Source organism: Cryptomeria japonica, chromosome 8 (genome assembly GCF_030272615.1).
Source record: "Cryptomeria japonica chromosome 8, Sugi_1.0, whole genome shotgun sequence".
In the NCBI taxonomy this organism is placed as follows: Eukaryota; Viridiplantae; Streptophyta; class Pinopsida; order Cupressales; family Cupressaceae; genus Cryptomeria; species Cryptomeria japonica.
Genome location: NC_081412.1, coordinates 643,734,893 through 643,750,668, shown reverse-complemented (window position 1 = coordinate 643,750,668; position 15,776 = coordinate 643,734,893). Strand labels below are relative to the sequence as shown.

The window sequence follows — 15,776 nt, the reverse complement described above, 5'->3', positions numbered from 1 at the left end:
AGCTAAATCCACTGCCCTTTGGAATGTTGCTCCAACATTTGACAAGCCAAAAGCCATCTTCTGGTATGCAAACATTCCCCACTTAGTAGTGAAAGTTGTCTTGTGTTGGTCCTCCACTTTCACACTTACCTGGTTATATCCTGAGAAACTGTCAAGCATTGAGAAATTTTTTGATCAAGCCACTGTGCTCAATAATTGTTCCATTGATGGCAAGGGGTAGTGATCTTTGAGCGATGCTCGATTCAGATCTCGAAAGTCTACACAGAGTTGGATATCTCCATTTTTCTTCCTGACAAGGACCAAATTGGACACCCATGTACTATGCTTTATGGGGTAAATAATCCTTGATTCGATCAGCTTCTTCAACTCTTGAGCCATGAGGGATTCGATTTTGGGATTGACTGGTCTTTGCTTCTGCTGGATCGACTTAGCCTCATTTGTGAAATCGATGGTATGTTGGATGATGTTAGAATCATAACCCTTTAAGTCCTCATAAGACCAAGCCATGACACCTTCATATTCATCATAGTATCGGGCCAACTTCTTTCTATCCTCAGAGGAGACAACTTTTCCTACCTTGAGAATCCTTCCACTGTCGATTGACATCTCGGCATAATCCTCTTTATTTGTTGTGAGCTTTTTCTTATCCTTTTTAGTATCCTCATAGTCAAACAAGTTCTCTAAGGTGATTAAACCATTAGGGAGCTTGTTGGATTTTAACTGAACAACCTGATTCCCCTAATCTTCCTTGATCTTATCTTGTAGCTGGTCAGAAAATTCTCTTGAGCTTTGGATAAACAAAGTGATATGTTCATCACTTTCGAACACTTGCCAATATGTATCATTATCTAGGATAGCTAGGTGGACCACCATGCTGACTGCTTGGGAGCCGGTTAGGAAGTCCACGGTAGGATCAAAAAGCTCTCCTATGGTGGCCATGTGATCTGCTAAGGTATTTAGTTTCTGAGGAATGCTTATAATATTGAAAGCATTAGAACTTTCTATTAGATCCCACACTCTGGCGTGGTAAGACCTCATGCGGACATGCTTAGCACTGGATATCCCTCGAACTTGGTGCACTACTAGCTCGAAATCGCCAAGGACTTTCAATTTTTTAATGCCCATCTTTTCTACGATGCTCAAACCTTGACTCAGTCCTTCATACTCTGCTTCATTATTTGAGCATGCAAACTACAACCGCAAAGGCTTTCGGATTTGATCGCCCGAAGGGGGGGTGAGACAAACTCTGCCTCCTAGGCCCATTTTGCATTTAGCGTCGTCAAAGTGTAAGGTCCATAGTGTCGAAGACAACTGATCTTCAGAGAATGGATCCTTAGTGAGCTTTGGGATGGTCTGATCTTCTTCAAAAATGTAATAGGTACCCAGGTCAGTGGCATGGTAATTAGAGAAGGGGTTCAAATCTATGAACTCATTTAGGAAAGCTTCTTGCTCAGGCAGAATCTCTCTCATTACTTCTTCATCCTCTAAAAGCTCCACCACTTTTCATTCATCATTGGATATATAGGTGTGGGTAGGCTCAAAATTAATCAAGGCCTAGTCAGCTATGTGCTCAACGTGAAGGGGTTCTGAAAGGATTTTCATCTTGGCACCATGTCGGATATGGAGGATAAGATGGGACCAATCTAGGGACATATAGCCTCCTATTTTAGCAGTAAAATCTTGAGAAAGACAAATTCCAAAGACAAGGGGGATATTGATGACTACTACTTCTTGGGATACTATTACACTTGGACATGCAAATAATGTTAAGGAGAGACTTTTGATGAGGCCTACCGTCTAAACCTTGTTCCCATTGAGCTGCATTACTCCTTTATTTAAAGGATCGTACCTGATGTTTAACACCTCGGCAATTTGCTTAGGCATGACCGTAGTGCTAGCCCCAAAATCTATCATGGAATTATGCAAGAGTTTATCTCCAAGTATAAGGGTAAGGTAAAAAGGCTTCGGTTTAGGCTTCCCTTCTCCTTGGATAGCAAGGGGAGATTTCATTTGTTAATATGGCTGAAGTGCATGTTTTACCAACTACTGGTTGGGGACCCGCTTCGTCAATCTGTAGGGATGGCGGAGCTACCAGACTTGCATCCTTTTTATCATGAGACAATGCATCTATTAGTCTATTCTTCTGTTCTGGGATACTCAGGAGATCCCACAGAGAGACATGAGCCGGAGCTTTCTTCAACTATTCAACTACGTCTAGCACCTGAGGCGTGAGGACCTTTGGCTCTCTTGATTTATAAGGGATGAACTCTTTCCTTGGGTAGGAGGAATTGATGACTGGTGGTTCTAGGGGCCTATCCACTAGCACGGATCTCATATTGTCAGCGTCCTCCCTGGTCAAACGCCTTTTAGAGAGAAGATTGTAATCTGAGTGCACAAGAAGGGCTCCATCCTTTGGGGCGGTTACACCATTGGTCAGTACTGCATCCTCGTCCTCCATCCATGAAAAAAGCACATGGTCGTGGGCGATCTCCGCTTCTTATTGTAATGACATTCCTTGCATCTGAGTGACAAAATTTGCACTATCCATACCCGAAGATGTATATGCAAATTCATCTGGCGTCATGCCTGAGTTCCTTTGTTCTGCGACCTTCTGTTGCAAATTCCCCCTTGGCAATTCCTCAGAGTATGAGCATTTTTGCATGGGAAACACCAAGAGTTAGTGTCATTTGCTAGGTTATTTTGACCTACTGGCAGTTGGGTAGATGACCTGCAATGGATTGGGGACTAAGACTATTTGGCCATTCGGTGTAAGAGGTTTTTCAGCACGATGATTCGTATGTTGGTATGGAGGTCGGTTTCCTTGGAAATTTTGCTGAAAAGAGGGCTTGGTGGGTGAGACCTGGGCTCTTTTTAGGTTGACAATTTCATTGGAGAAGGATTTCAGGAGATTTTTCATATCACTAACTTCCGCAGCCAAAGAAGCAGTTTGGGGAGTAGGGATCGAGTACATAGACTATGGAGCGAAAGTAATGGGAGCAGCTTCCTCCACCACTTGGGTGGATATTTCAGGGAATACTGGTATTATAGGACAAGGGGCTAGTTTTCCAGCATCAATAAGGTTATTCTCAACTTGGACTACTATATCAAATGCTTGCGGGAGAGTATTACCTCCTAAAGATTGAATCATCACTGATATGTCAGAATTGAAGGCTTTTAGATAGAATACAAAAGCCATATCCGCCCGAGGACGAGAGGACAACGGTATCCTCTGCCAGGTTTGCTGAAACCTCATATTAAAATCGGTTAATGCTTCTATAGGAGCTCTCTTGATTGTAATGATTTGGTGCATTCCAGACGATCTGTCAACTTTATCTGAGAATCTTTGAAAGAAACGATCTCCCAGCTGATCCCAATCTCCTATAGTACTAGGGCCCAAGGATCTAAACCAGTCCAAAGATTTTCCTTTGAAAGATGCTATGAGCAACCTTAAAGCTATGTTATGCTCAGTGATACCATGGATAGTGCAAACAGTAGCTACATCTTGCAGATGTTCCCCAGGGGTTTTATGACATTCTCCTGTGAACTTAGGAACGGCCTTAAGTGCGGCTGTCAAGATGGCCCCCCAAACTATGGGTGGAACTGGGGGAATAAGGGGGCTACCATTATCCCAAGTCACAAAACTTCGGGGAGGAACTTGTGCCATCACAGCGTGTATGATTGTGGGAAAACCCTGAAAAGGTGAAACTGTGGCTGAATGGATGGTCAGCAATGGAGGAAAAAGAAGGTGAGGGTTTAAAGTCGTCTGACTCCTGGTGACAGGCCTATGACTCATAAACTAGCTGAAATAAATTTCAAGAAATTGGTCCCATCGAGCATGCCAGAAAAAGAACCGTTGACTCAAAATTTTACTTTGGAAACAAACAGTCTTATGGGAAATTCAGTGGTGGGGGATCGATTGCGCAGGTTCCACTGAATGACCTTCGGGATTGAGAAGCTGACTCTTCCTTGGTGTTTTGAGGAAAGGGGAAGAAAGAAACACCTTTGAAACAATAAAAAATAAACTACTGAGGCGATACACTAGATCATTAAAAGATATGAGCATACGAAATCCAATAACATGTGACTTTCATAAGCCCATTCAACAATCTACAAGTCCAGATCAAGAACATAACCAAAGATACAATCAAGTTTCTTTGCGACATAAGGAAATACTCATCATGCATTTACTAGATAACAAGTAAGAAACATAGTTTAATCGGCAAAATCTTAGATAGATGTATTCCCAAAGTCATTGGAACTTTAACAAAATAGCATAGAAAAGACCATCAAAAGCATACTAAAAGAAGTGTCATAAAGGTCACATGCACAATTTGAATAACCTTCTTCAGACAAAAAACTTCTACTTAGCAAACTTAATTGTTCTTTTCAAAAGTTTTGAACCCCTACAATAGGGAAAAAACCAGCATAAATAGAGCACTAGGCTTCTGAAAACAAATCCTAAAATATGCCAAAGGGGCATAACCTCCCTAAATAGAAAAACATGTTGTATCACTTTGAAGACAACACCCAGCAAAATGGCCCCTGGAATTCCATTTCTTGCCTGCAACGGTCCGCAAACTGACACAAACCAAAAAGATTCTGCTAAACGCAGACGAGCTGCTAGAAAATTACAAAAATGCAAGAAACTGCTCGCTTATTGCGCTAAAAGGTGGGGCCCGAAAAAGAAAAATAATCAGCATGCATTGCCATTTGTCACTATTGCTTTACTTCAAAAACTGGACGCCAAATACAAACCGAGGGAGTAACGATGTGCCGACAATTGTCCTACGAGCCTTGCATTGTTGGATAACAAAAAGCAAAACCAATCGGGCTAGCAGTAAACCTTATACCGGGGAATTTTAATGTGAACAATACTAATTTTCGAGAACAGACCTTTCCCCCTCATCATCCCCGTCATCCTAAACCGGTAAGAAAAACTTCAAGACCTACTATCTTTTTGGATGAAAATAAAATTAACTCTACTAGGTTGAATTTGCTTTAGTTTTGCTTTTTCATCAAGTGGGGAGGTGGAAAACGGGTTAAGGGTAACTTTGAATCTTGGTGTAGAGCATAATGGGGAAAGGATATTAACATCAGTATTCTCCCAAATGACTTCTATATGATCGAATTTATGAGTAATGAGGAGAAATGGCAAGCTAAAAATAAAGGTCCATATATCTTGGATGGTATTGAAGTTCACATCATTGAATGGCAGCCCAATTTCAATCCCTGGACTCATGTATTACCAGATAGTAAGGTATGGATAAGACTCTATAACTATCCCTCGTATTACTGGCATATTGATGTCATTAAGGATATATGCAAAGATCTTGGCACATTTGTATCGATTGATGACATTTTGGAGGACAAAATATGGGGAAGCTTCCTCAGAATATGCATTTGCATAGATCAAATCACCAAGATCCCTGAAGAAGTTAAAATTATTGGTGCAAGGAAGTTTTGGATCCAAAAGATTGATAGAGAATATCAGTTGCATATTTGCCCTAAATGCTTCTCCTTGGATCATATCGGCTTAGGTTGTGATGTTTCGGCTATGATATAGAAAATATATTCCTGTATACAATTTCCTATTGAAAAAAAACTGCAATCGGAACCTCCATTGATACTGGGGGGATTTTAGAAATGAAATTCATGAAAGTAAGAATATTCCCTTGACTAGGGCAACTCCTTTGAACATACTCCTCCCTCCTCTAATCAAAGTGAGAGCTAACAAGATCTACTCATGCTTCTGGAAAAGACTAAAACCTTACAAGTGAATATTGAAACCAAATTAGTGGATTCGCTACCATCCTCTCCTCTTGAGACTGGGAGTCAATTGGTAATTGAAGACTGCAAAATTCACATTCAGGAAAAGGACACTTCTAGAAATCTAGGGGAGATGGGAGATAAGAATTTCTCTTCATTGGGTATTGAATTGGAAGAGGGAGAAATTGAGTCTTCCTCTTCGGAATGGGAAGAAGACTTTGTGCCTGAATCTAATCTTATATTGGAGGATTCCACAAAAGGTTTTGGGAAGTCAGATTCAACCATTGACAAACCAAACTTCAAGCCAAAAGAAATGCAGGGGTACAAGTCAAAAAAAATAATGCTAGCAATTGCTGGTGCAACTAGTGGTCAAGCCAAACTTAATTTAGGGAAGGGAAACACCCTTCCCCAGGAGCAATGAAAATCTTATCTTGGAATGTTAGGTGCATCAATGCCCCTTACAAATGGTGTTTGATTAAATGTCAGAATGATGACACCAAGGGAGATATTTGGCTACTACAAGAGACTAAATGGAGTAAGTCTAAGATTGATGCAAAAATGAGAGTTTGGAAATAGTGGAATGGTCTATTTAGGCAATCAGAAAAAGCCTCTGGTGGCTTGGGAATCATCTGGAATCCCATGTATGTTAGGGTCTCTCTTGTTGGGGAAGACAAGTATTGGCAACATTGTTTGGTAACTATCCTAAGATGGAATGAGAATTTCAATCTTTTTGATGTCTATGGACCATCTTCTACTAGTGATAAACGTGCTCTCTGGGATCTTTTAGCTATCAAACTTTGCAGTATTAACGAGGGTAGTTGCGTGGTTGCTAGGGACTTCAATGAGATCCTTTCTAGCAATGAAAGAAGTGGGGGTATTCAGAGGACTAGTATGTCCCAGAAGGATTTTTTGGAATTTGTTGAGAAGAATCACTTATTAGACATTGTTCTAAAAATGGAATTTTCACATGGATGAATAGGAGATCGGGTTTTACTAATATTGATGAATAGCTAGACTGGTTTCTTGTTACTGGTGATTGGCTAGGACAAAATCTTGTATTAGAGTCATCAATTCTCCCACTTATTGGATCATATCACTACCCGATCTGTCTGGAGGTCGCCAAGGGACAATCAGAGGGAGGTATCCCTTTCTGGTTTAAGAAAATGTGGCTTAGAGTGCCTGAGCTATATGATCTTATATATGTTTGGTGGAATGAACCGGTTCTAGCAAATAATTAGAGATTATTCATACTCAGTAAGAAGCTAAAGTATATTAAGGTTAATATCAAAGAGTGGAATATGAGCAATTTCAAGAATATTCATATGGAGAAATTAAGAATTAAGGCTGAGTTGGAAGAAATATCCAATTCTGTTATTACTTCAGGAATGAATGAGGATTTGTTTAACAAAGAAAAATCCCTCAAATCTAATCTAAATGAAATCCTTCAATGTGAGGAAATCCATTGGCGACAAAAATCAAGGGAACTATGGCTTAAGGAAGCTGACAAAAATACCAAATTCTTCCATAGATCGGCCATTGCCATTTGCAATAGGAACAGAATATCGAAAATTAAGAGACCGGATGGAAACATTTCCAGAAACTATGAGGACATTACATAGGAAGTTGTAAGATTCTTTGAATCTTTAATGAATGGTGGTTGCCAGTATGATCATGAAGCAAGGAAAACTACCTTCTAGCTGAATCTTGATAAGACTCCTGGCCCTGTATGCTTCCCTGTGGCTTTCTTCCAACAATTCTGGGATATCATTGCTTGAGATCTACACCTATCAGTAGAAGAATCAAGAAAGAAAATGACTATGTTAGGTGCTATTAATCACACCATTTTGTTTTTAATACCGAAAAAGCAAAACCCTCAACATATGAGTGATTTTAGGCCCATTGCTTTAGGAAACACGGTCTATAAGATTGTAACAAAGATCATTGCCAACAGATTGAAGCCCCTCCTTAAACACATCATATTGGATGAACAAAGTGAATTTGCCCCTAGAAGATCCATTGTGGAAGGCATTATCATTGCCCATGAAATGCTTCACACGATAAGGAAAACCAAGGATTCCTGCATGATTTTAAAATTGGATATTCTGAAAGTTTATGATATGGTGGACAAGGGTTTCTTAATTGAAGTATTAAATAAATTTGGTTTTTGCAAGGAATAGATCACATGGGTCACAAGTTGTTTATCATCCCCCAAATTCTCCGTTTTGGTAAGTGGCTCATCTCGTGGCTTCTTTTCCATGTCAAGAGGTATACGACAAGGTAATCCAATGTCACCATTTTTGTTTATCATAATGGCTGAAGCCTTAGGTCGATCAATAAGAGCTCTTCAACAAGATTATTGATGGCTTGGAGTCAATGTGGCAACAGGGGTTGAAAAATGACTCACTTGTAGTTTGTCAATGATACCATTTTGTTTGGCTCGGCCTATAGGAGAGAGGCAAGGACAATAAAATCATGCCTCGATGATTACTGTATGGCTTCCGGATAGAAAATCAATTGGAACATATATGAAGTGTTTTTTGTCAACACTCCAATTAACTTGCAAGGTGTCTTATCAAGGATTCTTAATCTCAGAGTTGCAAACTTCCCAAGGAAATTTCTTGGAACCCCCCTCTTCATTGGCAGTAACAGAACTTGCTATTCGAAGAATCTTACTGATAAGTGCAAATCCAAGCTTGTGAATTGGAAAGGCAAGTGGTTATCTTTTGTTGGGAAACTCATTATGATAAAATCGGTCCTCTCTGCGCTACCAGTTTTTTTCATGGCGTGTCTGAGATTACTGATGGCAATTGAAGACAAATTGATCTCTATAATGAGAAATTTCCTATGGAATGGCTTGGATGACAAAGGGAAATTTCCTCTAATAGCTTGGAAAAAGATCTGCCAACCAAAAAAGGCAGGGGGAGCTGGCATTCAACAAATTTCAATTATGAATTTAGCTATGGGTGTTGAATTGGTTTGGGAAATCTACAGTGGTGGTAAACAAAAATGGGCAAGGATTCTAAAACATAAATATTTGGACTCCCTAGAGCCAAAAAGGATTCTCACTATAAACAACCCCCTAAAGGTTCGGCCATCTAGAATTTTATTGTGGAAATCAGGGAAATCATAAGTGATCAGGTTACCTGGGATGTCAGGAATGGAAGGGATGCCTCCTTTTGGATTGATTCTTGGGCTGGTGAAGTTGCCTTATGTCTCAACCCCTCTCTGCAACCTATTATGGTAGAAACTTGTTGCCTTTAGGGTCACAATAGCTGTGACTATGGTTACCCTATTCAAGAAAATCGCATTGCTAAGTGGAAATGGAACTCCTTGGATCCCTTGGACTTGGATCAGCACCAAAAAGACTTGTTTGCTGATATTCTCAGTAAAAGGGTTATTTTCCCTTCCCCTGATAAGGGCATTATTAGGTGGTGCGGTTCCTCTAATGGTAAATACAAGGTATGTTTTGGTTACAAATTGAAAGAAGCGGCTATAGACAAAAAAGATTGGCATGCTAATCTTTTTTAGCATCAACATCTCCTACCCAAAGTAGGTTCATTCTCCTGGCTAGCTTGTCAAAGAAAGATTCTAATTTAAGAAAGACTCCATTCAATGGGCATCAATGGACCCAATAGATGCATTTTATGTCAAGAGCAAGAAGAGACTGTGGATCATCTACTTCTTTACTGCAAGTTCTCCAGTCACTGTTGGTGGCATTTTATGAGAAAATTGAGAATCTTTGGCCCCTTCCCATCAGGGCTAGATGAGTGGTTTCTGCAATGGCCTAAACCGGAAGGAAATGCTATATTTGTTGATTTACTTTATATTTTACCATCTCTTTTGATTTGGGAAATTCAGAAAGAAAGGAATTGCAAAATTTTCCAGGGTAAAGAGATGACCTTAACGACTCTATGTGGGAAAATTGAGAACCATCTGACTGAGCTCCTGAATGAGGTTTCTCAATCCAAATCATTAAAGAAAAATTTATATACAGACTGGGATTGGAAGATTAAGCTGGCACTTCCAAATCTACTCATTCCACTGCTTTTTGGCAAGGGATCCCTGGTGGATCAGATCAATCCAAGATTGGGAGTTAAATGGGAAGTGCCAGAGCCTAGGTGGTTCAAGGTAAATTCGATGGTGCTTCTATTGGTAACCCGGGTCAAAGTGGTATTGGGTGTATATTGAGGAATTCTGATGGTATTTGTATAAAAGAAATCTCTGAAAAGATTGGAGTTGCTACTAACAACGAAGTTGAATTTAGAACATCTTTAAGAGGTTTGCAGCTAGGGATGGAGCTTGGGGTGCAGAGAATTCATCTGGAGGGAGACTCACTAAATGTGGTTAATGTTTTCCATTGTAACAACAGTCCTAGTTGGCATCTTAACCAATGGCTTCAACCGGTTCTGGTGCTACTAGCAACCTTTGATTAATTTTGGATTAGCCATATCTATAGGGAAGGCAATGGAGAGGCTGACAGACTCTCTAAAATGGTGTTTGCCAATGGTGATCCCCCCTAGGCACTCTGATTGGGTCTTTTTGACTGGTTTGTTATTCTAGATGAGCTTTCACCGATTGATATGGTCTGATTATCTTGCCGGTTATGGTGCTTTTCATTTGAGTTTGTCAGTTGTGGTCTCAACTGATTGTCTTCTCCTTCTGACTGATATGTTTCTCCGATTGACCTACCGATGATGGTGCTAACTGGTTGTATGGCCTCCCGACTATCTTACCGGTGGTGGTGCTCACCAGTTGAGTTACTTGTCGGTTGTGTTCTCCATTTCTCCTTCTAGTTGAGATGTTTCTCCGATTGACCTACTGGCTGTGGTGCAAACCAGTTGTATTGCCACCCCGGTTGGGCCTCTAAATTTTTTACTCAACCTAATGGTCTTGGTTCCCGATGATTGATCGATCAATTGATTTGGTTCACCAGTTAAGGTTTCTTCTTGCCACCGAGACGTGGCTCTCTGCCATCAATATTGGTCTGTGTCAATATGCGCCCCGTGGCAATTGGACATGTGTGAACTTTTATTTGATATCTAGTTACGACTAGATCCTGTTAGGATATGCATATAATTACTTGATAGATAAAGACGGTCAACATTAAGTTGATGAACTTTGTCTCAAAAGTTGATTGGACATTGTCACTTCACACGTGTGTGTATTCAATAAGCATGAACTACTTGCCAGGCGCTCGTATCCCATGGTTTGATGTCTTGCTACTGAACAAAGGAATGCCCTCATTTCCCCATCAAATAGTTGCATTCTTCGCTCGGTGACATGCCATGGAATCCCCAATTCTCCTTGAAGCTACTTGTCGACAGGTGGCCTTCTTGGGTGAAATCACTGAGTGTTTGCAAGAGTTCCTCTACTCTCGACGCCCTCTTATACTTCACAGCCTTAAAATGATACTGGGGAAGGAATTCCTTATGGCTTATCACAGGTACAGAACCAATGTCGATATCCCAGCCTTTTTCCTTGCAATGGTGATATACATGGGGACTAGCAAGCAGAGAGCGAAGCTTTTAACTCAAATGGTATTTAAACACTGCCTCCTGGGGGAAATTGATGTTGCGTTGGACAACATTGATGGCAACCTAAGAATACCTCTTCCTGGTTCTTTCCCCCTACCGCTCTCACTGAACCAGGCCTTGTATTCTCCTAGTTTGATTAATACAAGGGTGTTGCCCTTCTGCAACTATATATATATATATATGCTAAATAGTATCTCATCTCCTTTTCTTTCAATCATCATTTACAATTAAATATTTCAATTTTAAATCATTCAAATAATTTAAATTGTAATTAATCAGATTTATTATTCAAATTAAAATATTCTTCACAAATTTAAAAAAACAACATATTTAAATATTTATAATATAATATATTTATCTTAAATTTTGCTTCATCTTTATTTTTCATTACTTTTGATAATATTATTATTTATTTTAAATCAAATTAAGACATAAAGAAAAATTAAAAAATTGAAATGTTATAATTTTGTTTTCCCAAAGAGCACATGTAACTAATTATTTTACATTATATGAAACGTATTTCCCAATGTGTTTCATGAGAACATATTTATTAATATTCAATGTCATTTGATCTTTTGCACAAAATATTCCTCTTTTTTCAAATATTCTTAGTTAAAGTTGTACAAAAGGAACTACTAAATAGCAAAGGTAAAAAGATTATTTTCTCTATCGTTTCTTTCCACTATCAAATAAATAAAGTCAAATCCAAAGTTTGATAGCACCTCTTTATTTTTTTAATTATAATGTTTATTTGGTTTTCATATATGTTTTTATTTTTTTATTGTTTTATATAATTATTTAATTTATTTTTAAAAAATTAATTAATTAATTAATTAATTAATTAATTAATTTATTTATTTATTTATTTATTTATTTATTTATTTATTTATTTATTTATTTATTAATTTAATATATTTATTATTTATAATTATTGTTTAAATTATTATTTTTATTAATATTTAAATTTTGATATAATTTAATTTAATTTTTAAAATTATTTTAATTATTTATTTATCAATTTAATAAAATAATTATTTATCATAATTTTTTCAAACTGAGATATATTTTGAGATTAAATTTTAATTTAGAATTTAGATTTAAATTGAAATTTATTGTGATGATTTATATCCTTAAAACAATTTTTTATATATTAAAATTATTATTTTAAAAAATTTCAGAAAAAAACAAAAAAATCGACTATTTCACTAATTAATAGTAAATTTTTAAAGCTATATATATATATATATATATATATATATATATATATATATATATATATATATATATATATATATATATATATTTGTATTATTTATGTAATAAATTATATTTATTTGTATTACATTATGTAATAAATTAAATATTTTTTAAAGTAATATGTAAGTAAGCATCTTTTGGTTTGGTGGTTGTATTATGAGAGACCATAAAAAGCATGTAAGAGCATTTAGCTGGTGTAGCTTTTGATGGGTCTTAGATAAAGAACAAATAACAAAGTAGAAGCTATGGCACTCCCTTTAGATCTACAAATTTATTCACACTTAAGCATAAAGAAGGTGCAAATAAAAGGTGACTCGTATTATTGAAAATTATTTTTGACCCTAACTCAACAATCAAAAGACTTTTACATGGCAACTTTAGTATGTTGCATTCCCCTTCTTTATTATCTCAAATTCTTTAAGGACATGGGGTTGAAGATAATGAATTTGTGGTATCCATTGAATCATTTTTATATGGTTGGTTTTCAAGAGAGAATTTCATTGTGATATGATTAAGTCAATTTTATTTTGTGGTTGTATAAATTGCGAGTAGCTATGCATATTACCTAAACTATCAATATCTAGAAGTATGACTAAAGCTTACAAACTTGAAAATCATGTGTCAATTGTTTCACTATTAATTAATTTTACCCACTAAAAAAGAAACATATGAATTCTTGTATAATATTTTTAAGTAGAATAATGAACAAATATGATATCTTTAAACATGTTTTATCTGATATACTAATTCATATTCTTCAATAAAGATAGATATACTAGTTTAAAGATGAATAGAGACCTGACTTGAAAAAGGAATCCGGAGCGCGACAAAAAAAAGGGGAATACCTATTTTTTGGTAATAATTCTCACTTTTAGCTGGTAGGCATATTGCCATTTGCCCAAAAAACATGTCTGCGCTGCCATGGAAGTTCCTTCTCCAGGGTTCTCTTTCCTGGGCACTTTTATAGCAAGTTTAGGTGAGGCGAAGACGAATAGCCCACCATCCCCTTAGTGCAGAAACCCCAAACATGTCTGTTCTGAAGAAATTGGCTTTGTTTAACTCTAAAGGTAGTGATTTTATTCAGTTGGTGTACAGTGATAATATGGGATCAGCATATTCCAAGAGATCCAGGATCGGCGAGGGAAATGAAGGGCTAAAGTGCTTAATCGAAGATAATGATAATGAAATCAGAGGTACTTACAATTTTTTTTATTGGAATTAAGGGTATCGTTTTGAATTTTTAAATTTCATATACACATTAGAACAGTGGAATTATTTATTGATCTAGGGATGTCTTGTAATTGCACAGTGCACAGATATATGAGTTGCTTTGGTAAGTTTTCACAAGCGCTTTTGTCCAATCTATTGTGCGAAAAAAATTTAGCAAAATGTCTCCCAATGGATCAGGCCAACGCCACTACAAGTTCACCCACAGGCGAATCCTCTCGGCCCAGGTGAGATACATATTCGAACGTTACTGTCTTTCTCCGCCTAAAGAATCCAACATTAAAGCTCACTCATTATTTTGATCAACAGAGAGCACGGACAGAAGTTTGATGTATTTCTCAGTCACAGCGGTAAGCAGAAAAATTTCGTTAGGCAGCTACACAGAGACCTCACACAGCAAGGTGTGTTCTGCTTCTTTGATGAAGATCGTGAAAGCTTGCCAGTGGGAGAAAATTTCCCCTCTCGTATACTGAAGGCCGCTAAGGCATGCAAAGTAGCGGTTTTACTTCTCTCTGAGGATTTTCTCAAATCAAAGTGGCCCATGATAGAACTTTCTGCTTTTGTGAAAGCGAGAGACACAACAAATCCAAAGCTCATAATTTTACCCCTGTTCTTCCTGATTTCACCGGATTATCTTAAAAACATTACAGAAGACAACAAAAAGTGGATGCAGTTGAAGATATACGGGAAAGAGAAAGCCGAATGGCACCAGGCTTTGAAAGCAATACGGCCAATTAAAGGGTTGCTGTTTGCTGAAGGGGGAAATGAAGTTCAGTTCAGAGATAAAATAGTGCGAGAAATCTGCAAAATACTTCCAAGACCCTCCCCAGGGTATCAAGGAAATGTTTTCTCTATACTGGCTCCCGGTGAACAGGTAAGTCTAGCTGGCTATTTATTTGTAACTTCTGTTCCTGTACTCATATGAAAGTCTTAACGATTAGATAGTCTGTGCTCAAAATTTACAGAAAATTATGTTAATTGTGGATCTTGGCTGCTGGAATCACACAACAATGTTCATCAAGTTGGTTAAAGCAATACAAGGTATGCTGCTTTTTCCTTTTAGCTTTCAAACCCTAACCATAGATTTAGACTGGGGTCACATAAATGGCTTTAAAAACTTTTTTGTTGGAGTACTAATTGAAATCTTTTTCAAAAATATCAGATTTTTTTAGGATATCATATTTGAAAAGTAGAAAAGATGACAACTAGAAATTGCTCCGATTATTTTTTAAAACTTGTTTTTTATCATTTGTTAAAAGTTTTTAAAATTCTATTAAATATTTTTATATTATTTTATATTTACCTACTCTAGAATTAAATGTGCTAAATAATAAAAATTCATTTTGGAAGCCTTTCCCATGAGCAACAGCCTTATTCTGCTACAATCTGATGAATGAATATTTGTATTGCAGAGGTAGATAGTGCTGACGACAACGGGGATTGTACTGTCACTATAATTGGGGCAGTAAACCCTGCGTTTCTCACTGGAATTGTGATGAAATTTGGGCCACTTGACACTGCGATTCTCGTTGACCCCGAGTTTTTCATTGGGAAAAAACTATTGAAAGTTGGCGCTGCACACTTGCTTGAGTGTGGGGCTCAAGATAAGAGATTTTAGCTGTCTTGTTAATGTAATGATACTTCCAGACTTTTTGGCTTAGAGATTCCTCCAACTTAGCCATCTTGCTAATGTAATATTTCTTTATATTCAATCTGTGTTGATACTTCTAGACTTTATGGTTTTGAGATTCTTCCACCAAGCTTCCTCTAACTTAACCGTTTTGTTAATGTTATATTTCTTTTATATTCAATCTGTGTTGATACTTTCAGACTTTTTGGCTTTGAGATTCTTCCACCAAGCTGCTGTTCTATTTTGTATATTCTTTTTATTTTAATTAATATATGCATCTTTCCAATAAAAATGAAAGAATAAAAGAAAAGAAAAGTATTAGATTTATATGATCTAAAATATATTATTTGTAACTTGAATAG

General features: G+C 37.2%; 1 protein-coding gene across 1 annotated transcript; it reads left to right on the top strand.

Moving 5' to 3' along the window:
• The first annotated feature begins 13,453 nt into the window (after positions 1–13,453).
• Positions 13,454–15,540, top strand: LOC131857449 (uncharacterized). Its single transcript, XM_059210047.1, has 5 exons — positions 13,454–13,750; positions 13,867–14,011; positions 14,094–14,658; positions 14,750–14,825; positions 15,197–15,540. Exons 1-5 carry the CDS (start codon positions 13,585–13,587, stop codon positions 15,400–15,402), a joined length of 1,158 nt encoding a protein of 385 aa, XP_059066030.1. The 5' UTR covers positions 13,454–13,584; the 3' UTR covers positions 15,403–15,540.
• The last annotated feature ends 236 nt before the right edge of the window (positions 15,541–15,776 follow it).